At 35.7% G+C, this 26,348-nt stretch overlaps 1 protein-coding gene across 1 annotated transcript; it reads left to right on the top strand.

Annotated features, from left to right (window-relative positions):
* Positions 1 to 347: 347 nt before the first annotated feature.
* On the top strand, positions 348 to 26,126 carry LOC121736484 (serine protease filzig-like). Its single transcript, XM_042127704.1, has 9 exons — positions 348 to 574; positions 16,860 to 16,946; positions 17,848 to 18,645; positions 18,904 to 19,091; positions 22,202 to 22,305; positions 22,873 to 23,025; positions 24,040 to 24,131; positions 24,335 to 24,495; positions 24,822 to 26,126. Exons 2-9 carry the CDS (start codon positions 16,877 to 16,879, stop codon positions 25,326 to 25,328), a joined length of 2,073 nt encoding a protein of 690 aa, XP_041983638.1. The 5' UTR covers positions 348 to 574; positions 16,860 to 16,876; the 3' UTR covers positions 25,329 to 26,126.
* Positions 26,127 to 26,348: the final 222 nt, after the last annotated feature.

The raw sequence follows: 26,348 nt of genomic DNA on the forward strand, positions 1-26,348 counted from the left end.
TCGCATTTATAATATTAGTATGGAATATGGATTCATTGGAGAAAACTATATTTTGGTTTATCAATTATATAGGTATTTTTTTGGGCCATTGTTACCTGTACTTTTTAGTCCGTTAAAATTTCTACGGGATAAGGAGGAAAATCTTTTTTTTAAACGGTGCCTCCTCTCCGCGAGTCGCTGGGCCGCTGGACCCGCCTAAGGCGATAACTGGAGGAAAACCTAAGGGCCAATCGATAAAATAATTTAATATATTATGTGAAAAGTAAAAACCCCTCGATGACGCGGACGTCTTGCCTCTTCATTATGATATTATAAAACTGACTGGCAGTCCTTCCCGTGTTTTCAACGCGGACGAGTTGAAATCAGTACCATATCAAAACGCGGCCGTACCAGTCGCGTGTGATTTGGTTTTTTTTTCTTCACGGCCATATCGGAAATTTCCTGGCACTTTGCTAAAAAGAAAGAAAGTGTGTAATTTGAAAATGTTCTAATTCTTATTTTTTAAATTTTGAATTGTGTGTGTGTGTGTTGTGAGACGTGTTTTTTTAATTGACGACGTATAAATAAATTGAAGGTAAGATTTGTCTCTAACTTTACGTTTATCATCAGTACATTTTTTTAATTTTTAGATTATTATGTATCATATATTTCAGTAATATCAACATTAAGACTTAATTAAAGTTTTGCATTAATTATCAAAAACATTTAGTTTTATAAGTAACGAGCTTTTACCCGCGGCTTCGTTCGCGTTAAGAAGTATTATTATATACAAACTTTCATCCCTTATTTTAACCCCTTGGAGGTGGAATTGATCAAAATCCTTTCTTAGCGGATGCCTACGTCACAATATATCTACCTGCATGCCAAATTTCAGCCCGATCGGTCCAGTGGTTTGGGCTGTGCGTTGATAGATCATCATGTCAGTCAGTCACCTTTAAGTTTTATATATATAGATAGATAGCTTTACCTCGATTCAATTATACCCATGTAAGACTCCAAAAACTAAACTAAATATTTTTGTACACCTAATAGTCTCTGATTTTACACACACAAATAATAATTATTATGATTGGATTAGATTTGTTTTTTATTTATGATGGGACATGCGAGCAAGATTAGTACTGTTAGTGTGATGGATAACTTTCAAATAATGATATAGATTTAAAGGCTGTTGAACTGCATTTTAATATGAATGAAATTACTCATACAAAAATTACTCATATTTATATACTAGTGATTTTCCTATTAAACTTTTAAGTATTGTAAATTATTTTCCCACGAAATTTACATATAATGATGCAATTCCAACTGTTATTTTTAAAAACAAAATAATATGGGCTAAAAAAACTAATTCCAATGTCCAATAGTAGTTTGATTTTATATTCTTATTTTCAATAGATTAATATTATTTGTCAAGAATCTATTATCTTTTTAGTCCTTGGTACACGTTTTGTCGCATTTTGCAAACCCCAGCAGGAAAAGAGTAAAACATCTCATTTCCTATTAGAGTCTTCAGATCTGTTAGAAATTCTGTGACCAACACTATCTCAAATGGTTAACAAATTCATAAATATAAGAAACATCTACAAGATATGGTGGTTCGCGTATTCATGAGATCAAGTATTCGGATGCACCATATATAATTAAATACATAATTATTGACGCTGTGATTTGTTTTTCATCCGACTTGCATAATAATTGCAAAAAAAATACATCTTTCTTAACATTAACCTATTAAAATGATTTACATAGTATGCTTAATCAAAGCTTAGACTTAGCGTAGCTTCGAGCTACGCTGTTTTTGTTTACGCTGTTTGTTTGTTTGTTTGTTGTGTTTGTTTGTTTGTCTACGCTGTTTTGTTACTCAGATAAACTGAAATTATAATTTTTAATTTCAGTTTATCTGAGTTCTTGAGATTCTCATCATATAAAGGCATGTCAAATTCATTAGTGATTTCAACCTCGATTATAAAAGCAATTACTTATTAGTTATTAGCAATATACATTGTGCGACAGTAATTTATATTTGTGTATCGTATAACTTAACCGCAAGTATATTAATAATAAAATACTATACGTAAGTTAGGAATTAAATCTTTGATAATACTTAATGGAAAAATCGTTATACATTTTATATAAAAAAGTGCTAAGTGAGAAACATGAAACAGTATGTATATTCATATATTGTATGTGTATTAGTTGAAAGATAAATATATTGCCCTTAAATCTATCTAAGCCACTATAGACGCATTAGAATAATTTAGAATATTTAGAATATACATAAAATTGTTTCTTCCTTAAAAATATTAAAGTTATGCACGAACACACAAGTCGCGATATATATAAAAAAACAATGCAATTATTATTATAACTGTATGTGTATAATAATTTCAGTCTATTATCCACTTATCCATATTTAGTTTAATATCTCCCGGGTACATCCTATTGTAAAATTAGATGTCACTCAACCATTGCTTATGCCTCAAATGATTTATTAATAAGCAGTAAATTGCTGCTATTATTTATAATTTTATATAGGATGTGTTATGTAATATGTGTGAGTTATTTTATGACGGTTCCACTAGCTTTGCAGGTGCTCAGAATAACTTATATTATAAGGAAATCTTTGCTTGTGTATAATTAAATTCGAGATTTGTTGACGATTATCCTCCTATTAATATCGTGAAATCATTAATAGTATTTAGAGCTTACACCCTAAAACTAAATTAATGACTTCGATTATTCGAACGTTCGCAAAACGCTTATAACTTGGACCACGCGCAAATATTTTGACAGAAAATTATCATAAAATAAAAAAATAGAATATTATATTTTTTTAGGTTTGTATTTTATTGGCAATGCAAAGGCAAAATTCAAAGCCGCTCCAAATGTCACGAAATATTTTATAAAATAAGAAATACATAGTATAGAACCGGTCGTCGGACGTCGCCTCTCGCGATCGCGATAGTCTGCTGTTTCCAAACGACTAAATAGTTGTCCATATAATTAGCTTAAAATATTATTTGATTTTTCTGTAGGTACTAAAGTCAATGATATTGTATGAAAAACTCAAAAAATGTGTGTCTGTCGGTATGTCTGTTACCTCTTCACACTCAGGGGCGGATCTTGAATTTGCGAGGCCCTGGGCTAATACTGCTTAGGGGCCCTACCTAATTACTCAACTAATTGCCATTTTGACAAGAAACTGTTTTCTGTAGTGATGTAGGTATGTATATCTATATTCTATACTAAATATATTATAAAGCGGAAGAGTGTGTTAGTTTGTTTGCTTGTTTGTTTGAACGCGCTAATCTCAGGAACTACTGGTCCGATTTGAAAAATTATTTCAGTCTTAGATAGCCCATTTATCGAGGAAGGCTATTTTATCACGCTAAGGGCGGATTCGACCAAACGAGAGTAAAATTTTACTCGAGTATAACTGTTTCCTAATCTAAGAGTAAGATGGTTTTGCGTTTTTTCAACTTGTAATCCAAGAATAAGGTTATTACACGGGAGTAAATATTTACACGGGCTATTTTGGTGGAGTGAATATTAAACTGAGAATAGTTGCACAACAGGGTGTCAACTGTCACGGTCGGTGTCATTGTGAACTATAATTGTCATTTTAGTTCATACTCTTCGAGTACCTTGGTAAAACGCAAACGAAGATATGGAGTAAATTGAAGGAGTAAAATTATTCTCAGTATAGTCACACTCGTGTAACTTCAAGTTTGGTCGAATCGGGCCTAAGATTAATAGGAGCGAAGAAATAGAGGAAAATGTAGAAAAACGGGAATAAATTATTTGAAAGGGCTTATTTGAACGCGCTAATCTCAGGAACTACTGGTCGATTTAAACAATTATTTCAGTGTTTGATAGCTCATTTATCGAGAAAGGCTATATATTATCACGCTGAGACTAATAAAAGCTAAGAAATAGAGGAAAATGTGGAAAAAACGGGGATAAATTATTTGACAGGGCTTATTTGAACGCGCTAATCTCAGGAACTACTGGCCCGATTATAAAATTCTTTCATTGTTTGATAGCTCATTTATCGAGAAATGCTATATTTTACCACGCTGAGACTAATAGGAGCTAAGAAATAGAGGAAAATGTGGAAAAAAATGGGAGAAAATATATTTGACAGGGCTTATTTGAACGCGCTAATCTCAGGAACTACTGGTCCGATTTGGAAAATCCTTCCAGTGTTGGATAGGCTATTTATCGAGGAAGGCTATAAGCTATATTTGATTAATCTTATATATTTAAACGAGCAATTCTTGTATATATATAATTGGAAATATTTTATCACGCTAAGACTAATAGGAGCCTTCCTCGATAAATGGGCTATCTAAGACTGAAATAATTTTTCAAATCGGACCAGTAGTTCCTGAGATTAGCGCGTTCAAACTAACAAACAAACTGCAAATTCTTTTATTTGGTCATCGCACTGTAGGTTCTTTGTTAAATAGAAATTTATCGAAAGAACTGATAATTGATGATGACATTGTTGTCCTGTATTTGTTTTCTATATACGACATCCTGGAGAAAGAACGCTCTGCTCCCCGTGTATTATATTTCTCTAAAGCTCTGCTTTACAGCTAGTAATCGGCATCGTTAAAAAATCTTTAAGATGGTATAGCAGTTTGGGAAAACATCAACAAGTTTCTTTTCATAAATTAGCCAAAAAATTTCACTGCAAGAGGTGTAAGACTCTGTCTTTGACTGCAGTAAGTAAGATTTTAACAGAATGCACTCATTCACTAAATGTTCGTCTACGGCATTTGGATAACCTTATCGGATTTTTTTTTAATTCTAGATAATTTTTATTATTGACAATATTGTCTATTGGTTTCAGTTCGGTTGGGGGCCCTCTGTATTCGCGGGGCCCTGGGCTGCAGCCCAAAAAGCTATATAGTAGATCCGCCCCTGTTCACACTCAAACTGTTATACCGATTTCGATCAAATTTGGTATGCATATATGTATTATATACTTACTTTGAGTCCGGCAAGAATATAATTAAGTAAGTACTTACTTATTAGTTATTAGTTTATTACATACTTACATAATATTATAATTTATAAGTAATACTTATTTAATAGTTTTTATCCCGGAAAAATGTACGGTTCCCGGAGTTCAACGCAGTTGCGGTCTTCATCTAGTAAAATAATATTAATATTTGTACAACCCATTATAATTTACAATACCATAATAGTTACTGTCGCGACTCTTGTCACTTTCGCGACCCGAGGTTAAAAAGCTCTGTTAAAAACCGAAGATGTACGGTATATGAAATAAACCTATAATTTTATTAACAAAAACTTAGATCAATTAATATTTCAACGAAATAAGTAAAGACTAAATGAGACTAAATAAGTAAAGATATTATAGACAAATTGATATTTATCGTTGAGTGGAAACTTTATAGTTCTGGTGGTACTGGTCAATGGTCAATGATCCTTTAATTTTTATTGTTGTTTTGTTTTATTGCAAACGAGTTTTTATTTCAACCTACTTAATAATATTATTAACTGTCACCGTAATCGCCGCGGGCGGTAGATTGGTTAAACGACCCCACATAGCTAACCCTGTTAATGCCATGATCACACAAGTAGAGTGGCAAAACGGTGCCCATGGCCGAGCACATACAAAACATACTGAGTGATTAGTTGCTTAATGCTTACCCAGGCCAGGGGTTCCCAATCTTCTTCAGCCTACGGCACAGTTACACGTCGCAATATTTTGTCATTATAGTTACGATATGCAGGTAAATAATAACAAACAAATATAAATAACTAGCTGTCCCGGTGAACTTCGTGTCACTTTAAAACCTTCCCTGGACTTCTACGAACATTTTAAGACTAAAATCAGCCCAATCCGTTCAGCCGTTTTCGAGTTTTAGCGCGACTAACACATTTGAAAATCCATTTTTATATATAAGATCATCTGCCTGCTTCACATAGGTAATTAATTATTTTATATAAAATTTGTGGTTTAGGATAATGATGGATAGGGTTGCCATCCGTCCGGATTTCCCCGGATTTGTCCTAGTTTGAAGGGCGTCGGGGGTGCGTCCGGCCGGTTTTTTGAAAAGCGTCCGGGTGAAATCCAAACATTTTTGATGAGAGAAATTTAACGTTTAAGTCGTGCAGTAATAAACGAAAGATAAAAACTCGCTAAGCATACACACGGTTTCTTGCACGGACTTGAGTTATTCAGATTTTTACAAATTCTTGTTGGAAAAGCAAAAATTGGCAAGACCTTATCGTAAATACTGTTTAAGAGGTGTCCGGGGAAATAACCACATTTCGGCCAAATGTCCGTGAATTTTGTCGTGCCTAGGGAATGCAATCCCGCAAGATAATTTCAATCCCGGTATTTGCGGGATTGAACCATCACAATCCCGCTGGATCCCGGTATTAGCGGGATCCCGCAGGTTGATTTTAAACTTTTAAAATAAATCGTTATAATGATACTTGATATACCCCGTTTTATGCTCAGAAAGCCGAAGAAAACAAACTTTGTGGAACACTTTTTTACAGGGGTTTTTAGGGTACATTAATAAAAATAAAAGAAAACTATTTTTTTTATATGTCTAGTATCTAATCGTAATAATAATAGTTTAAAAAAAAACTCATTTATTTTTATATTATAATTAAGTTTTTTTTTTCGAAATATAGAATACTTATATAAAATTAAACTCAAAGAGTCCGCTACATACATACAGCCCAAACTTATAAAAGTATGTTAAAAAAAGTTAAGGTATTAATTTTGTGTCGTCTGCCAAACGGCTCCTGATATTCCACGCTAGGTATTCAGCAGCTGAAAAAGTTAGCTCAGCTTCCACGCTGGTTGATACAATTGTCATTAAAAGTGAATTGAAGGTAAATAATTGTTTAGTGGGCTGCTAGTAGCCAGTTCATGCACCTCCACCTGCAGAGTTACACGTATGAATCACGCTTCTTTGTAATCCCGCCAGTCCCGCGGGATCCCGCTAAATTTTCGACCGGGATTAGTCCCGCAAAATGCATGCGGGATCGCGGTATTTCGGTATCCCGCTATTGCATTCCCTAGTCGTGCCTGACCGGCGAAGGGAATTTGGGTGATGGCAACCCTAATGATGGAGAACCGACTCACGGCGACCTCTTTGTGTATTATGTGCCTTTACACGGCACACCCGCGGCGCACACTTTAGACTGTAATGTAACCCTGTTAATGATAAGCCTGTAATGGCCCTCGGCCATGCACATCCATACAAAACATACCGAGTGCTTGGCCGAGCCACTCTAGGTTATTTATTTATTATTAATTGTATTTATTATTATTCTTATTCTTATTCCTCGAAATGTTTTTGTAATGAGCAGAATTAAAAAAAATGGACAATCCCCATTCTCGGGGATGCATAGATAATGGCGTGAGGCTTCAAAATCATTTGGTAAAGACATAATACTAAGATATAAATATGAAATAAAAATATTTATATCTTAATATTATGATGTCTCAGTCGTGTCTAGGGTTCCCAACCCTCCCGGATTGCCCGGGAGACTCCGGTAATAATGCTTAACCTCCCGTCCTCCCGGAGAACGATAATTTCTCCGGTTTTTCAAAAACTGATAATTATTGCATAATTTAAGTATAACTGACTTAGTGAAAAATTGTAAGATGAAGTTGGATTGGACAATCCTATTTAAATCTGTTCGGAAAAATTCGCTTGGATTAACGACTACCTTACGAAATTGAAATTACAATACTCCCGGGTTGGTCCTTTCGAGAGTTGGCAACCCTAGTCGTGTCACGCGTGTAGAAATATTTGAATCTGGAATTTATAAAAGATTTTATTTTATAGATAAATAATATATGTATTTTAACGTTGTTAGTGGCGGCCGAAAAGGAAGATCTTCCGACCGAGCGAGATAGCATGCTCGGTCAGTCCGAAGCCCACTGAAGTCATTTCAGACGTTGTATATATCTTGCCGTTCTCCGAAACTTCGATAGCGCGATGCAGGAATGTTAGGCGGATTGTGGGTACCGCCACAATATTATTACACGTCCAATGGCCGTTTTCACCAAACCTTGATTGTCACTTACTAATTGGACTAAGGGCTTAAATGATAAAAAATACTTGTTTGTATTTAAATATTGTTTTTGGTCCAAACGGGCAATCAAGTACAGCTCCTGTCTCCTATGCAAAAATAAAATATTGGTGAAACGTTTTTGTCTAATTGAGATTATTTGGTGAAAACGGGCACTAGACTCCTGTAAGGAAAAAATAGTATGATTAAAAAAATAAAGGCTCGTGAATAAACGTCTTGAATAAGCTAATGAATATTTAAGGTTTTTATTTAGAGATCGGGTATCTAATATTCGAAGCTGAGTCACGTTTTACAACATGCCTATAAATTATAATAAGTACTTAATATTTTGGGTCAAAAAACCGATTCCAGCCGACACCTTCTGCTAATAATTAATTAATACGTCTAATTAAATTCATATCTTAGTAAATGTCAAGAAGGACATCAAAACTTTATATTATTAGAAGCTGTAAAATCCTATTATCCTATTAATCCTATTAATTTTTCTATTAATATTATAAAGGCGAAAGTTTGTTTGGATGTATAGATGTATGGATGTGTGGATGTATGGATGTTTGTTACTCTTTCACGCAAAAACTACTGAACGGATTTTAATGAAATAAGTTTTTTACTTTTTTACCACGGTTGTTTACTTGTTTACGTGGATCGGGAAATTTCTGGAATTCGTCTCGCCATATAAAAAGCCGCAGGCAGGCCCGGCGAGTTCAGTTCGTTTCGAGCTATCATCAAGGCGATTTCGGAGTGACAACAAGTGATCAATAGTGAGTGAACCAGTGAAACCTGCGACTTGGCTACGACCTAGGACAGTGATAGTGCTTAGTGATTGGACCTAGTGATTAGTGCTTGGACTTAGTGCTAAGTGTTGTGACTTAGTGTTTAGTGCAGTGTTAATAAAGTCTTCAAGAGAGTCACCAAGTCTTTCTCTCCAAATCCTCGAACCCTAGCACGTAACAATATTAAGATTAAACTGGGGACTTTGATCTAATAAGGAAACACCATACTTAACGTTGACAAGTTGATTTTTGGGTCTTGTAAATTTAACCTACGCTAACAACTTTGACTGATGAATCTGAAATCTGGCGCCCCATAGATGGTCGTTAACATCATGGGCGTACCCAGGTAGGGGCAGGGCTGGCATAAAATAAACGTCAATTTTCCTGACAAGTGGGAATTAAAATCGTGTTACCTACTTTGCGCAAAATGAAGTGTTGGAAACAAAATAATTATATTTTCAGCCAGATTAATTAAAGTTAAGTTTTATGATTTTTTGTTTCAATATACTTACCAGATCGACCATCATCTCTGGTATGCTGTCCCCTCTAGCTAAAATCCTGGGTTCGTCCATGGTTACGATGAAAACTTATAATACTTACAATAAATGATAAACACTCGGCACTCAGATTAAAAGTCACAGGGGTAAAAATAACTGATAATTGAGTTTGTTATTGTAAAATGCCTTTCCGTTTTTTCCTCGTTCATTATCTATAGGCATTCACTGGAAACCTTGAGCCTCTTCCGCGAGCAATCTCATCCGAAAACGAAAGTTTTAACATTATTATAGGGCCATATTAACGCTGCGGGGCTAAAATGGTCACATTTAGCAATTCCTCTCAATCAATTCAGCAAATGAATTGTCAAAATTGTCAAACTGACAAATGTCAATTTAGTACGAAATACATGAATTGCAAGCAGACTTGCATTTTGCGATTTAAAAAATATGAATCATATATGATTCATAATATGATTCTCCAAAGCGACCATTTTAGCCCCGCTGATCTGCTACTAGACTAAAACAATTGAATGAGAATGCCGCGTCCGTACGTAACAACGTAATTTCTCGTTTGTTAGAGCAGGACGCGGCATTCTCGTACGATTGTTTGAGTCTCAAAACAGTTTCGTGGTACGGCCCCAGACAAAAATATGTCTGCACTCTGCAGCCGAATATTATGTTTTTCGCATTCCTCAGAGGATTCAAAAAGAGACAGCATTAGAATTTATGTCTTTATGGCGAGCCGGACATTTACCCAGAGCGGCGAAAATTGACTTATTCCCAAGATATTCTTGAGTTTTTCATATAATTATTCCTATCTTCCAACTGAGCCATTAGCCATCCGCCACCCAAGTCCCAAGTTTGAGAATTTTACATTCTAACTTACTTCAGGTTGGTTAGTGGAAATATTTAACTTACTTCAGGTTGGATAGCGCCAAAATTCATTCATCGCTCGGGAACCGTACATTTTTCCGGGATAAAAAATAACTGGTTCAGCGGTTTGGGAATGGTAACAGGTTTGTGAAGAGGTAACAGACAGACACACTTTCTCATATTTTTATTAGTATGGATAACCACAGACGTTATGACTTATGTTTCCAATATCCATGTGTCTACGGCATGTACCTCGGTATGTACTCTATAATTATTTTGCGTCTAAATCACATGTAAATTACATTTTACGTACAAACCGCATCATTAGTGGACCGCGATGTTATTTATTAGGTGGAAATCCTTGAAAATATTTGTAATACTGTGGAACATGTTACATGAAACATGATGCATGAAACAATGATAGCATTTGTTACCTCGTGATCTATCTAGAAAATCCTGTGAATAGGGTAGGTAGGGTTGCCAACTCTCCCGGAATTCCGGGATTCTCCCGGAAAAAAGAAGTGGTCAAAAAGTTGCAATCGGTTGATTTAAACACACAATAATATGTAAAATCTGAAACACAAGTGTGCACGAATTTCAATTACAGCTCGACAAGGCTTTAAATGAACGTGGGTGACATTGACGGGAGCGCTACTGGTAAAGCAATGGCAAAGGAGAACTGTCAAACACATGTCAAAAAAATGAAGTTTTGTATGATAGAAGCGTTTAGTTCCTTTTCTCGCCACGTTCATATATAGCCTTGTCGAACTGTACTTTTATTTTGATTTTCATTTCTTTTCTTTTACCTCCCGGATTTCTAATCAACTGAGTTGGCAACTCTAGGTAGGACTCAAGAGTCAGGAATTCAAGCTATCGGTTATCGCATTGATCAAGTACCAAAGTCTAAACTAAAAGGATTTGATTTCTAATTCATTAAATTATTATATTTTTGAGAAAGTTTGATTAAAACCATAAAGTTAATACGTATACCTAGCGGAATAGAGAAACAAAGGCGAGCAAGCGAGATGTCACTATCAGCAACACTGCGTGGTAATAAGAGACGTGTGATACATGACAGCAGCAGTCTTTTTTTGACGTCCAGTCGGCACGTGCCGCACGTTGACAATTTAATCTCATAGAATTCATGTTCAATCATGCTTGTGGAAGTGTATACGTACACATATTTATCACACAGATGAAAAACAATTTTGGTTTCGTTTCACAGCTCGAGATTGTTGCTCTATGCCGCTAGGTATATTAACTTTATGATTTAAACCTAGTCTTCTTGTCAGACGACGAAAGGTATTTTAAAAATTTCGTAATTACTAATTTGGCAGTCTATTACAACAATGCTACAATGGAATCATAATGACCTTATAATGACTACATTATACATAGCATGCGATGGCAGTGCAAAAAGACTCAAAACTTTTTAATATTAGGTATAATTAAAAAATCGCCTTTTTTAGGGTTCCGTAGTTAACAAGGAACCCTTATAGTTTCGATGTGTCCGTCCGTCTGTCTGTCCGCGGCTTTGCTCAGAGACTATAGGGCCTACAAAGCCGTAATTCGGCATGAATGCACTATCTTAATGACGCCGACAAAATGGTATCTATATATTAATACATGAGAGAAAAACTTTGTAACCCTTTTTACAAAAAATGGGGAAACGTAGGTACATGAAATTTCGCACAGTTATAGTAATTTATATGGTGAAGGAGTGCATCGAGCTAATATTATTTTAAAATAATGCTTTTATCAGATATATTTTTAACAAATAAAACGTTACACACACTCCGACACTACTACTAGGAAAAATGACAGATTTTTGAGTGACAAGCCTATACATACGAATTATACTCTTTTATTTATGGTTGAAGTCTGCTGACAACAAGTTGACAAATTGAAAATGGATTATTGTTTTTTTTATTTAATTTTAGATACTATTAGACAATGTTTAAACGGCCAGTCTGAGATCAGCTGAGTCCCAGAGACAAGAATTGAAAAAAAACTATGATGAAGTCAATATTTTTTACAAAATATAGGTTGCATCACTTGCAAGTAAGGTCGAATTTCGACCATTGGGTGATCTCTAGTAAGTATAAAACCTTTATAAAATATATTTTTACTTTAAAAATATTATGAGTATACATAGATCATTTTTCAAATAAGTAAGTTTTAAAGTGGAAAAAATCGTTAAGAGTCTAGTGTTCTACCAGCTAAACGGTTGCTTTTGAAAATGTGAAAAAGTTCACGGGAGAAGGAAATATTATGCTGAACTAATTCCTTTTAAGTTCAGTGAACTTAAAAGGAAAACGTGTGGCACGTCACGCACTTGGCCGGTTTTTTTAAGTGTAGGCATTATACCTAAACCAGCCTATAACCTACATTTTAGTATTGTCTACAAATGTAAAAAAATGCTTACAATTGGAACATAATATTATAACCATTATCCTTTATTAATATTAAATACTAGCTGTCCCGGTGAACTTCGTGTCATTTTAAATTATTTTCCCACATCAAAATGTAGCCTATGTCCTTTCTCAGACTCTAGAATAACTGTGTACAAAATTTCATTGCAATCGGTTCAGTAGTTTTGGCGTGAAAGCGAGACAGACAGACAGAGATACTTTCGCATTTATATTATTAGTATGGATTACGTATGTAACCTACGCATAGAAATTAAATTGTAAATTGTATTGAATCAAAAATGGACATTATTAAAATATATAATTACCTTGTTTATTTATACAGGTAGGTAAGTAATATTAGTTAGTAACTTCGTCATCGTACCTATACATTGACGTTGTATTTTTTAACCTTTAAATATGTCTAAGTCCATGGACCCTGTTATTTTCAAGATATCGTAAAAATTACGAAGACCGTACAGTTTACTACTTATGTACTTATTTAATAGTCATTATTAATAACAAATAACAGGTATGTTTAACTGTGACTCCTTGTAATAATTTCGGTACTCTTAAAAATAAAGCAAGGCTCTACACAAAGTCTACGTGCGCGTGCTTGCAAGCTGCTTGATCGTCTCGGAACTCCTTAATATTAACAATTATTATATTCTATTGTGATATTAGTGTGTTATACTATAAAAATGTTTGTCCTCCAGGCGCTAAAATAATGTACCATCGAGGAAATTGATTCCTACGCAGTGGACAGGCTAAATAACGTCATTTGGTCGGATTATGTCAATTCAATGTTAATTGTGATCTGTCGGCTGGGTTTGACGTAACGCGACCAAACTACGTAGGTCCCCCATCTGCCTAGGAATCAACTTTTCTGATAGTAGTTATAACATGTGTGATGTGATACTGCACCTAGTTTTTCATCTATTTACCATTGAAGTAGATCAAGAAGGCTGTGTCATAATAAAACCAGGTGCAAAACAAACAAAGAAATATGCGCGTGCACAGAATAGGAAGTACAGTAATATTCTAATTTAATATGTATAATTGTATAGGCAAGTATTTGTAACTTACCTTGTAAATTGTAATAAATCTGTTTCCCAGGTAATGCAATCCTATTCTTTGCATATAGCTGTTATATTTAGAAATATTTTACCCCTGATAGGATCTTTGTGCCAACGACATAAGAACTACTTTCATAGAAGAAAACTGACTGCGAGATATTGCAGAGATAGACATCTTGTTAACTTGACAAACGAGATGCATTATCATATTATCACAAAAGGTACACGCTCGATATAAGACTACAGTTTTTAGTAGGTAGAGTTCAGAGACCACCGTTCTTTTTTGCATGGGGAAATGCTTATGCATGTGGGACTCTCCGTAGGATTTACCCACTAAAACCCCATGGTGCTCCACTACCCGTTTAGGCAAAGTTAATTGGTGTGCCGGCTTTACCATCCGGGGATGGCGAGAGACCAGCAAGCCTAATGAGTCGGCAAAGGCCATGGGTTTAAAATATTCCGCGAAATAAACCTCAACCTGTAAGTAAATGAGTGAGTGTACGCATAGGCATGTCGCATGCATTACAGCGCCTCCCTTCTTACCCACACTGCCTAAGCCCTAGGCCATAATGCAAATGAGCAAATCTGTAGCCATTTTGCCCTGAGCTACACCCATTCTAGTGTGGTCTGTGGTTGATTAATATATATTAATATCGTAGTGAGAAATCAGCAACTTGTTTAGTATCTATAACAATAAGCCAATTAAGGAGGAATGCCAATAATTGTCAGCACTCAGCATGTAAAAAACAAGTGTACCAACTCGAAGATATTTTCTCGGATATGGTAGTGTACTTGTTTGTTTAATAAAAGTTTAGTAAAAAATATACTTATATCGTTATTTACTATAGGAAGTCACCTACGCACTGAATGATAAATGAATAAAAAGGCATTGATACACAATCAATAGATGTACAACAAACATCCATATTCCATACTAATATTTAATAATTTTTGCCTCCTGGTATGGACTATGGAGATACTTTGAGCCCCGGGTAAGGACATAATTATATATAATCTTTTATCCCCATTTTATCCCGGAATTTACGGTTCCCGCGCGATAAACACAACGGAGACTTTGTGGGCGTCATCGAGGTAAATATTTTAATTGAAACATTAACTGGTCTTACTACAAAAGATTTAAACACGCGTTGAACAGTTGATTAGAGAAAAATTCAGTACAAAATGGTCTCAAAACAACTGTTCAACAGATGTTTAATCTTTGGTGGTAAGACCGTTACGATTTAACACGTACTTTCCAAGTTTGACCTCTTCTCCACCCTCGGAGACGTTTTACAAACCAACCACTAAGTAGTTATTAAGAAAATAGTGTTCAAAAAAATTAGACCAATGCTACTCCCGGCAACATTCACAACTTCACAGAATGTGGTCCTCATATTTTGCATACTCACCTCCACCCAGAACCGCTCTATAATCTATTTCAGTGCTAGTTTTTTGAAAGTATTTGAGATTATTTTAAACGTAAGGATTTTTAATGTCGGCTATTTATTAAGACACATAGTAGAATGTAAACCATGCCTAACTGGTAACTCATGATCTATATTAATAATTAATTTTACATCAATGTAAGTCAAACCTTGACTGATACCAGTAGTTTACTTGTAATAAATGAAATGAAAAAAAACTCCACATATAAGCTCTATAGGTACCTACGGAGTTAATATGAGCGGGCTGTAGCCAGCTCTAATATTATTTTTGGATCTCCATACAAGCTATGCAGATAATAAACTATTGGCCGTTTTTCACCAATTATTAACATAAAAAAGTTGTAGAAATTTCAAAATAAAATCTTAGCATGGGTACTGTGGCACGAGAACTGGTGATATGGACTCTGAAGAGTTCATATCTCAGATCAGACAGATGGAGAATATGTGCGTGTGCACAAGTTTCGTCCTGGTTTTTAACGAAATCTTTCTGTCAGACCAGGTTTTATGCATTTGAGACATGGCCCTCTTAGTCATCCCAATTCGGTTCCTGTGAACCAAATATACGTAGAAACGTATATTTGGTTCACAGGAACCGTTGTTCCTAATAGTAGACCCAAAGACGAATTCGCTAACCACTTCCAATTTAAGCGCGTCAGTCAAAGGTAGAGTGTTGCTTCACTTGATTCTGTCTATGACCATGATTTTGGTTTTCCCTTTATTAATAGGGAGGCCCAATTTATTGATGATTTGCTCCATTCTCTGAAACAGTTCTTCTATCTCGACTTCATTTGCAGCCAAGAGAGTAGTGTAATCCTTAATGTGATACCTAAAGACCAAATATTTAGCTAAAAACCTTAAAATTTTATAGAAAACCTCACACCTTTACGGATGATAATTTTTTTGAGAAGGTGCCCAAAAACTATCTTCTTAACTTCCCTTACTTGAAAAATGGTATTTAAGAATAAGGTATGGGGCAAATTATAACGATTATTATGTCTCAATACTCAACGTAAAGGACATGTTGTGAGAATTGTACTAAGCTAAAGGTAGATACTGAATTGTATTTTGAGGGTTGTAACCATAGAGTAAACATTATAGCAAGCTATAGAGTGCTTCTAACAAGGTATGAACTGTAAGCACGAGTGTGAACATATTTTCCTATAAGCGTCTTACGATGGCGCATAGAACATCACTAGACTTGCGTTATACGTTTGACAAGTATCTATAGAACTTCTGCTTACGATCGGCACAACGGGGAACGAGCGATGCGCGCGCTCTATAGCTTGCTAAATATGTATACTTTAAGGTTGTAACCTTTAAATTTGTGTGGACTGAATTGTATTTTAGAAGCATTTACGTAATTTGTTTTAAAACGTTAAAATATTTACGTTCCTTAAAATTTTTTTTCCTAAAAACCTGTGTAGACTTTCAAAAATGTGTACTGTAAGGGCCACCACGTGAGAAATCTGATTTGTATACAAGCCTAGACTATACAAGCTTAATTTGACACGCTCGAGCTTGTCGCAAAATCCCCTCTTCCCCTACCTAACTATCAGATTATGATTTATGTCATTTCAATGAGCTGTGTGTGTGAATACTATGTCGGATGGGTTTGACACAGCGCGACCAATTTACGTCGGTCTGCTATTATGATTAACTAGTACATGCTAATAGGTTAAAATGTTTGTTCCAGGTTAAGACAATGTCAATATGGTCAATCTCGTCCAAACGACGTTGCTTGTCCTCGCCGTAGCCTCCGGCGCCAGCTGCCAGTACTTCGGTAAGTACAATGTTGAGCTAATTACTTACTGATTGATTTTACAGGGTTCCCGGGCCACGGGGCCCCCAACATGAGTTACCCTTCCTAAGCTTCCTAAGAACGCCCTAACAAGTTTTTATACCAGGTTTCACCAAGATACGCTACTTTTGTGTCCAAGATGATTGATTGTCGATCACACTATCATACTTTCTTTTGATTAATCTCGCCGGGCTAGTTCCCAAAAATTTAACCAATTTTAACTTAGACTGAAGCATGTAGAAAATAACGATCCTTCTTGGAAGGTAATTACTGATGACAATGGCAACGTATCGACTATGCTACTGGTTGTCTGAGGGGTTTTTAATGCGCTACTGCCTACAAGTTACTACGCAATATCGGGGCTTCGGTGTATCACCCCTCATTTCGTTGGAACCAAAGTTCCTCAGCTCATAACAGACTTAAAACCATCCATTCATTTACTCCTTTGTTGTTGGTTGAATAAAAAATAAAGTCCGAATTGCTAACCTAACATGGTTATAGAATTATGCCCATTTTTACCGGCGGAAACTTCCTCGAGACTCGCCTAAACAACATCATATTTTTTTGCAAGTAGCTTTTTATTAACATTTATAGGTACTTAACGTCTTACCGCCAAAGGAAGTAATAAGTCTGTGAATTTAAAGTTACTGTTAATTGTTATTCGTTTCTCAATTCTTCGTCTTTCGACCGCGTTCAGAGATATTGTATGATTATGTATTTAATTTATTGAAGATATACACAATATCTATGTTACCTATAATTTTTGTGAAACATTGAATAAAACTGAAGAAAATCGTTTATTATTTCTATTTATCATAAACACCGATATTACGGTATAATTATTAAACAACATGTATACTAAAATTCTATCCACCGATTTCAGATTTCTTCTCTGCTCTACAACCGCTGCTTCAATACACGACTCCCAGACCACAGCACATTGAATACACGACTAAAAGGCAAATCGTACAGAACACACGAGGCCAAACCAGAACAGATGTCAGCAAACGCAGAGACAATTATAGCGTAAATAGAGATACTGTTATACCAGTAGCTGAATTACTCTATGAACAAACAACGAGAAGAACAAGCAATAAAAATATACAACCGATACTATACGAGGAAGTTACAAGAAGACCAGCGAATAATGCCAATAGAAATCCTGGTATTGTGTACGAGCAAACAACCAAACGACCGACAGTAAGAACAACGACGAAGAAGACGACCACCACAACTCGTAGAAATATCTCGTCCTCCAACAATGTAAGAGCCACTACACGAAAGCCAAACCAAGCTATAGTCTTCCAAGATAACAATTCTAATAATAAGCGTCCGAATCAATCCAATAAACAAAATAGCAACGACAAAATATACTATCAAGATGGAAAACTAAATACAGTATACAACTATGAAACTACAAAATCGTATACGACAAAATCTCCTTTTGTATTCGAAGATTCTTATCAACCGAATAGCTATGTGACTCAGAATCCTTACAAGCCAGGAGTAAAGCCAGCAGTGACTAATGGTGCTCCTATAACGAATAAGCCAGTTACTCAAAGGCCTTTCTCGAAACCATACGAAGATGACACATCGGTTACTCCAGAACTGATATTCGGTCCTAACGAGGATTATATGAGCAACGTTGACAAGAAGAGGTACATTGAGCTGGCGGAAAAGAGTAAGTCATTAAGTATTTTTATACCATACGTAGGTCTATTGTTGTGGATATAAGTAATGTGGTTTCTTACCACGAAAGGATCATCATTAGGGACTTTCTGGATTCCAATGACAATAAACCCATTTTCAATGTTTGCAATTTTAACAAAAGTATATTTTTTTCTCTCTCTTTCCCTATCGTTGGAATTACCTTCACGCGAGATTAACTATTTCAGATCTTAAGTTTTACGTCACAAGTAAGACAACCATCTATTTTCAGTGTGCGACAAATACAAGGCGCTGAACATAAAGCAGGTGGAAGCAATCCCTCTTCTTCCGTCTCCCAATTCAGTGAAAGTAAACGTGTCATCTTGTACGCCATCGAACGTGCCTCTGGTGGTGGGTGGTAAGGTGGTGACCATTCAGGAATTCCCGCATATGGCGTTGTTGGGCTGGAAGAGAGCTCATGTAAGTGTTCTAAATGTATATTAGTTTACTAGATGGCGCCCGCAACTTCGTTGCGCCAAAACTCGTTTATCGCACGGGAACCATGCATTTTTCTGGGACAAAAAGTATCCTATGTCTTTTCTAGTAACTCCATGCCAAATTTCAGCCAAATCAGTTCAGCGGTTTGGGCGTGAAGAGGTAACAGACAGATAGACAGACACACTTTCGCATTTATAATATTAGTATGGATTATTTATGAGTCTGGGACTTCGCCATCGGTACAAAGTGTAGTGTCTATTTTAGTTTAGATTTAAGTGAGTCAATAAAACAAATGTCAAAATAACTAACGGTCATTCTTAAATGTTAACGATTATTGAATAATTTTAACATTTGCGCTGCTTGAACACAAACAAGAGTTTGTAATGAATCATCAAATCATAGATCCCTAAATAGTAAATACTAATGGTATATTATGCTTAAAGCCTTTGCTTTGGTTGAGAAATCATAACCTTTGTTTTTTGTGTAGTTGATTTATTGCGGCTATATATATATACTAGATGTCCCGCGCGGCTTCGCCCGCGTAAATTAGGAATTTTACAGAAACCGTACATTTTCCCATAAAAAATATTTTCCCCGTTTTTCCCGCATTTTCCTGAGTTTCTTCGGTCGTATTAGTCTTAGCGTGATAATATATTATATAATATAGCCTATACTTAGTCAAACTATTTTTAGAAATAAAATAAAGATTTTTTTTTAATTATCGCTTGACAAACTCGAGTCTCGATCTAAAAGACTATGAAATGGTATAATATGGTAGTGATGATGATGATGATGATGATGAATGTAATTTGCATAGTAGCATATGGTTCCTGTTCTTAAAACAACGCCGAAACTCCCAAACTTGTATCTATAAAGAATCAGGAGTTCTCTCAGCACCTTCCGAACCACGGTATACCAGGTATATCTCGGTGCAAAATCTTACTTGTTGGTAGCATATGCTTAGAATACTTCTCACGAAACCGAAGTCACCACACGTTTCCCTATAAGTTTTGAGGAGTTCCCTCGATTACTTATGGATCCTTCATCAGATCACCACTTTTGTGAATATAAAAATCGGGTAACATACGGCGGAGTAATCGTTGAATATAAGAAAACGAACATAACACCTCCCCCATTTTGAAAGTCGGTTAAAATTGTAGCCTATGTGTTATTCTGATGTATAAGCTATATTATTGTAAAGTTTCATTAAAATCCGTTCAGTAGTTTTTGCGTGAAAGAGTAACAAACATCCATACATCCACACATCCATACATCCAAACAAACTTTCGCCTTTATAATATTAGTAGGATGTAGCCTATAATATATTATCACGCTAAGACCAATAGAAGCGGAGCACCAATGAAGAATGTTTCAAAATCGGGTGATTTTTCCTATTGTGCTGCGTAAACGATAAAAGTTTCGCAAAAATTGGCAGAATTTTCTTTATTTACCCATGAATTAGTTACTCTCTCGGGTCTGTGGCTGTTTGGTTGTTCGTTTTGTTCGGTGTTGCTACTCGTATGTGTCTGTGCGGATGATTTTCTTGCTCTCTGTATTCGATGCCTATCCCTATCCTGGCTGAGGCGAGCCTCACGCTCTACAGATGATTCTCTTTCTCTCTGTATTCGATTTCTATCACTATTCTGGCTGAGGCGAGCCTCACGCTCTACAGACGATTCTCTTTCTCTCTGTATTCGATTTCTATCACTATTCTGGCTGAGGTGAGCCTCACGCTCTACAGACGATTCTCTTTCTCTCTGTATCCGAATTCTATAATTTTTCCGACTGAGGCGAGCCTCACGCTCTACAGACGATTCTCTTTCTCTCTGTATCCGAATTCTATTATTTTTCCGACTGAGGCGAGCCTCACGCTCTACAGACGATTCTCTTTCTCTCTGTATCCGATTTCTATCACTATTCTGGCTGAGGCGAGTCTCACGTTCCGTTGACGATTCTTCATCTCTTGCTGAACGTGCTCTTTTGGCATTCACTGTACTACGACCTATGTTCGAACGACGACGTCTTCCAGGCATGATCGTATAGTAATACCCACAAAGCAACAAATAACCCAATCGCAAAGCAAAAACAAAAGTCCGTTTTTCTAACCAAGTCAAATATATTTTTATCGACAATTCAGAAACCAAAGAACCAGAAACAATGAATATCTGAAAGAAAGCGCTGTAGTTGCTCCTCTGCGTTACCGTCTGCACAACCACACAATGACGAAATACACTATCTACTACAATAACATAAGCCCGAAGCTTATGAGAGCCCCCGGCCGGTTCCGCCGTTACCGCTATGTCCCTCGGCCGCCGCCGCGCGACATATTTTTTGATTCCGCGTAAGTTTATACGTTTGAAAACTTCTAAAGTATTGATCGAAATTGTATAGTGTAAAAGACAATTATAATCTACATTTAATGTCTTAGCTTCCAAACATGTTTATTTGGATAAGGGTTAATGTTGTAAATTGTTAAAATCGCTTCGTAAATAAGCCATTATTTTTCGTAAAAAGTAAAGAACAAAAATGGCTATTGTGAGTTATCCCTAAGAAATAGACATATACCATCGCGGACTTTTTTGTTTACCTTATTAAGGTGTACAATACTGTAGTACATTATTTTGATCTATCTCGTAGGGTTTAGCCAGCGTTTGCAATATAAACGCAAAAAAATGAATTTATTTACGACATAACATTAGAAACCTCTAAAATTATCAGTGTTTCTCTACCATATTATGCATATATTATACATATAAACCTTCCTCTTGAAACACTCAATCTATTAAAAAAAACCGCATCAAAATCCGTTGAGTAGTTTTAAAGATCTAAGCATACATACACACATACATACAGACAGCGGAAAGCGACTTTGTTTTATACTATTTAGAGATATATAGTTTGAAGTGAACCTTAAAGGTTTCACCTTAAAGGTTTCACCTTAAAGGTTTCACCTTAAAGGTTTCACCTTAAAGGTTTCACCTGCCTTTTTAGATTGAGTTGCTGAAAATGTGGAGCCTAAGCGACTAACTATTAATATCTAAGTATTCACCAAACTCCAAAGGTCCTAGTTTAATCAGCAAATATATTTTTAGGGTAGCGGGTACTACTGGAAGTGTGGTGGATCTCTCATCAGCGACCAGTACATCCTAACAGCTGGTCACTGCGCCTACCAGGACAGGGACAACGCTGTTATATCGTGAGTCAACTGTACATCATTTATTACTTGCTAAGTATGTAATTAAAATCATCATACTTATGGTAAGTAGCTTGGAAGATAAAGCCGCTATTGCCAGCAAGGCACACAACTACAATTCACTATATTGATAATAATATTATAATCTCAATAGTACACTGCACTACAAACTTAATATTAAGAAATTCAATATTGTGTTTGTAGTCAATTAAGGGTCAGGCACTAAAAAAAATAAAAAGACGCCATCTATTGACGCTCAGGAATACTAACGCGTTGCTGTTTATTCTCAAAACAAACGCCATCTAGTTGACGCACAGGAATACTGTCAACGCTCTCTGCCCCTACTAATAAAAAAGTGTCGAGATCAAATATCGTTCCGTCTGGCCTCATTTACGCCGAACACGCGATAAGGAACTTCGTTTCAAGTTCCAACACAGTATACAAAAACAAAATATGTTCATTATTTTGTATTTGATTCTTGATCCCGGAAGTTATAAAGTTACAAACTTTCAAAGAAATAAAAAAGCCGAACATTTCGAGCAGAGATGTCTAAAATTTCATAATTTTCAGTGGTCCACCAAGAGTGGTTCAGCTCGGATCCTCGTTCCTAAACGACCGCAACGCGAAGGTGGTGCGAGTGGCGGCCGTCTACCGCCACCCCAAGTACAAGCAGCCGAAGTCATACTACGACATTGCCGTGGTGAAACTGGCTAGCCCTGTCTCGTATGTATACATAAATATAATCAAAAATCACCGACCCTGAACTCTTGAAACCTACTCCGAAACGGCGCATTGAAATATTCGGATCCAACCGAAAGCCGACCGAAGTTTAGAAATGACCATACTTCGAAGTTAGATCGAAATCATTTGATGAGATTTTACCAATAATAATTGAAGTTTTATTACACTGAGACAGCATGAAAACCATTGTAAGAGATCATCTCTATAAACCATAATAGATTTTTGAGCATTTTAGATTATATCTTATATCTTTAAACGAGCAATTCTTGTATATACAGGGTGTAATAAGACCACTTCCAATAACTGGGGTATGATTATACTACATTTTCTGATTACGAATATGTATTTTTTTGTATTTTTTTTTTTTAATTTTTTTAATTTTTTATTCTTTATTTTTTTATAATTAAAACCCTTTAAACATGATAATAAACCACATAGAAAAATATTTAAATTTTTATTTTTTTATTTTATTATTTTTACCCCAATAAGCATTAGCATTTGCAATATATATACATAATTGGAATCTCGGAATCGGCTCCAACGATTTTCATGAAATCTATATATATAAAACTCAAAGGTGACTGACTGACATGGTGATCTATCAACGCACAGCCCAAACCACTGGACGGATCGGGCTGAAATTTTGCATGCAGGTAGATGTTATGACGAAGGCATCCGCTAAGAAATGATTTTGATAAATTCCAACCCCAAGGGGTTAAAATAGGGGATGAAATGTTGTATATAATAATACTTCTTAACGCGAGCGAAGCCGCGGGCAAAAGCTCGTTTAGTATATAGGGGGTTTCGGGGGCGATAAATCGATCTAGCTAGGAATCATTTTTAGAAAATGTTATTTTATTCGTGTTTGAATACCGAGCAAAGGTCGGTCAAATAGCTAGTTATTGTAATGATTAATATTGCTATTATATCCCCATGCGAAATTCCTCTTCTCCTTTGCGTCATGTCCACTTAATTACAAGAAATATATTTTCGCAGATTTTCAGACAGCATCAAGCCCGCATGCCTGGGAGTACCACCGGGAGTGGGGCAACCGATCATCGCAACCGGATGGGGGAGAACCGAATTTGGTAAGTTATTTGCGCTAGCACTTGATGAAAAAACTAAAAAGCATCAATATCCTAACTCGCAAAACGTTAAACCCAATGATATTATCACAAGCACCACTTGTAATAATCATAATTCATAACACAGCTTGCACTTCCCCCGATTCGCTAAAAAAGGGAGAGAATTAGAGTGGGAATCTACTAATCTTAGGGAATCTTCTTTCCAGGGGGTGACCAATCTAACGAACTCCGAAGCGTGTCCCTTCCCATCTGGGACATAGATGAATGCTACGACGTTCTAGGAACTTCTAGGAAGATCCCCAACGGCCCATCCAGCGACAGCCAGATCTGTGCCGGAGAGAAGCAAGGAGGAAAAGACACTTGCCAGGTATGTTTATTGTTTATGGGCATTTAGCTAACGGCAACGTTATTATTTAGAACCGCCATTTGTTTGTCAGTCCCATTAAAACGAGGGAATCAAAAATATTTATAAAGTAGTAAATAAAATTTAAGGAGTAGATAGATAACAACTTACTTATTGGAGTATAACTAGCGCGACAATTTTAAGAGGTGGGCTTTCTCGCAGTATGTTGTTTAATAATTTTATTGTCTATTTAAGTATTTATCGAGTCCTTTGCTTATCATTTTTCTAAATATTTATTATTTACGAAACTTGTTCGATTGCCCCTATTTATTAATTTACTTAATTTACAGGGCGATTCCGGTGGCCCAGCACAAGTTCAGGAGGGCTGCATTTGGAGGGTGACCGCAGTTACTTCCCTCGGAAGGTCTTGTGGAGCACCGCAAACTCCGGCCCTTTATGCCCTCGTCCCAAGGGTATTCGTATCAGCCATAGCCTTCGACCCCAGCGAGAACAGACACAAGGAGCAGAGAAACACCAATCAGAACTACCAACCTAACAACAACAGAGAACAACGAAACAACTTTAATACCAACAATAACAGAGAACAACGTAACAACTTTAATACTAACAATAACAACAGAAATGACTACGATACTAACTCAAACAATCAATACTATAACACAAATAACCAAAGACAAAATCAGGATAATAATAATCAGAGGAACAATTATAATGATTATACAACGCAGAGAAATTACTATGTACAAGATAGCTATGATAGGAATCCGTCCAGATTTGATAATGGTAGGGAAAGCCAATACTACAATAGTGGTACCAGAGTATTTTGGCAGAAGTAGATCGAATAAAGCAAAGATATCATCAACAAAAAGAAAGCAAAGTACCATCGGAGAAAACAATACATAGGCAAATTGCGAACCTATAGTGTTTGGTCGAATTATGTCAAGTCAATGTTAATTCTTTGAGCCTGACTCAACCAGACCAAATTACGTAGATCCTTCATTTGCTTATAAATTGATTTCTCTGATAGTATAATAAACGAATGAACCACACAAACCACGTGAATCTTTCTTTAGGATTTCCAAAAGATTGAAATCTTCGTGAAGGAACTATATTTTCTTTGCCTAATTAATATACATATCCTTTTTATCCCTCGGAATCCAGCTTAGTCTGTTCCTCCTCTGATTTACTCAGAGGATCAATGGAGGGACCAAATATGATCCACCAACCTTGCAAGCTGCATCAATTTTGATAATTGGTATTTATTGCTAAAGTTTTTATACAAGTTTATGTATTCGCTAACGCTTCTGATTGGTCAATATCAAAACATTGTCCAATCAACAACAATCAACACCGTTTCAGATAAACCCCTTAAAAAACCTCAGAAATCAATGTTTTAAATTTTCTACGATAATAATATTGTTCGCATCGTTATGCAAACTACATCCAAAACACAATGAATAAAATTAATGCAATTTTCTTTACATTTATATTATTAAAAATACTTTTTGGATTAAGTATTTAAAAATTAAAATGTAATACTTTGATATTGGAATATATTGAGTTAACTTAAACTCTCTATTTAATCTTTTTTATATTTTAGCCATAACATAATTATTATTTTAAGTGCCTAGACTATAAAAATCTTGTAAATAATTTAGATAAGGATAGTTATACTTGTTATTATTAATATTAATAAAGATTTTGTAATATGTCTTTTAATAATTATTATTTTATTGAATAAAACTACTCATCTCGACTACTCACAGAAGTAAGCAAAGATGATAATGATGATAACGATGCTTTCATCGTCATCAGAAGAAAAAAAAGAAAAAAGGAAACTTGTAAAAAGTCGATTT

Source organism: Aricia agestis, chromosome 19, assembly GCF_905147365.1.
Source record: "Aricia agestis chromosome 19, ilAriAges1.1, whole genome shotgun sequence".
Classification (NCBI taxonomy): Eukaryota; Metazoa; Arthropoda; class Insecta; order Lepidoptera; family Lycaenidae; genus Aricia; species Aricia agestis.

Excerpts from the sequence above, each read along its gene's own strand:
- LOC121736484 (XM_042127704.1), top strand. The coding sequence starts at position 16,877 with ATGGTCAATCTCGTCCAAACGACGTTGCTTGTCCTCGCCGTAGCCTCC. Across the intron at positions 18,646-18,903 it reads CATTGAGCTGGCGGAAAAGA|TGTGCGACAAATACAAGGCG; the intron begins GTAAGTCATTAA and ends ATCTATTTTCAG. Across the intron at positions 22,306-22,872 it reads AGGGACAACGCTGTTATATC|TGGTCCACCAAGAGTGGTTC; the intron begins GTGAGTCAACTG and ends CATAATTTTCAG.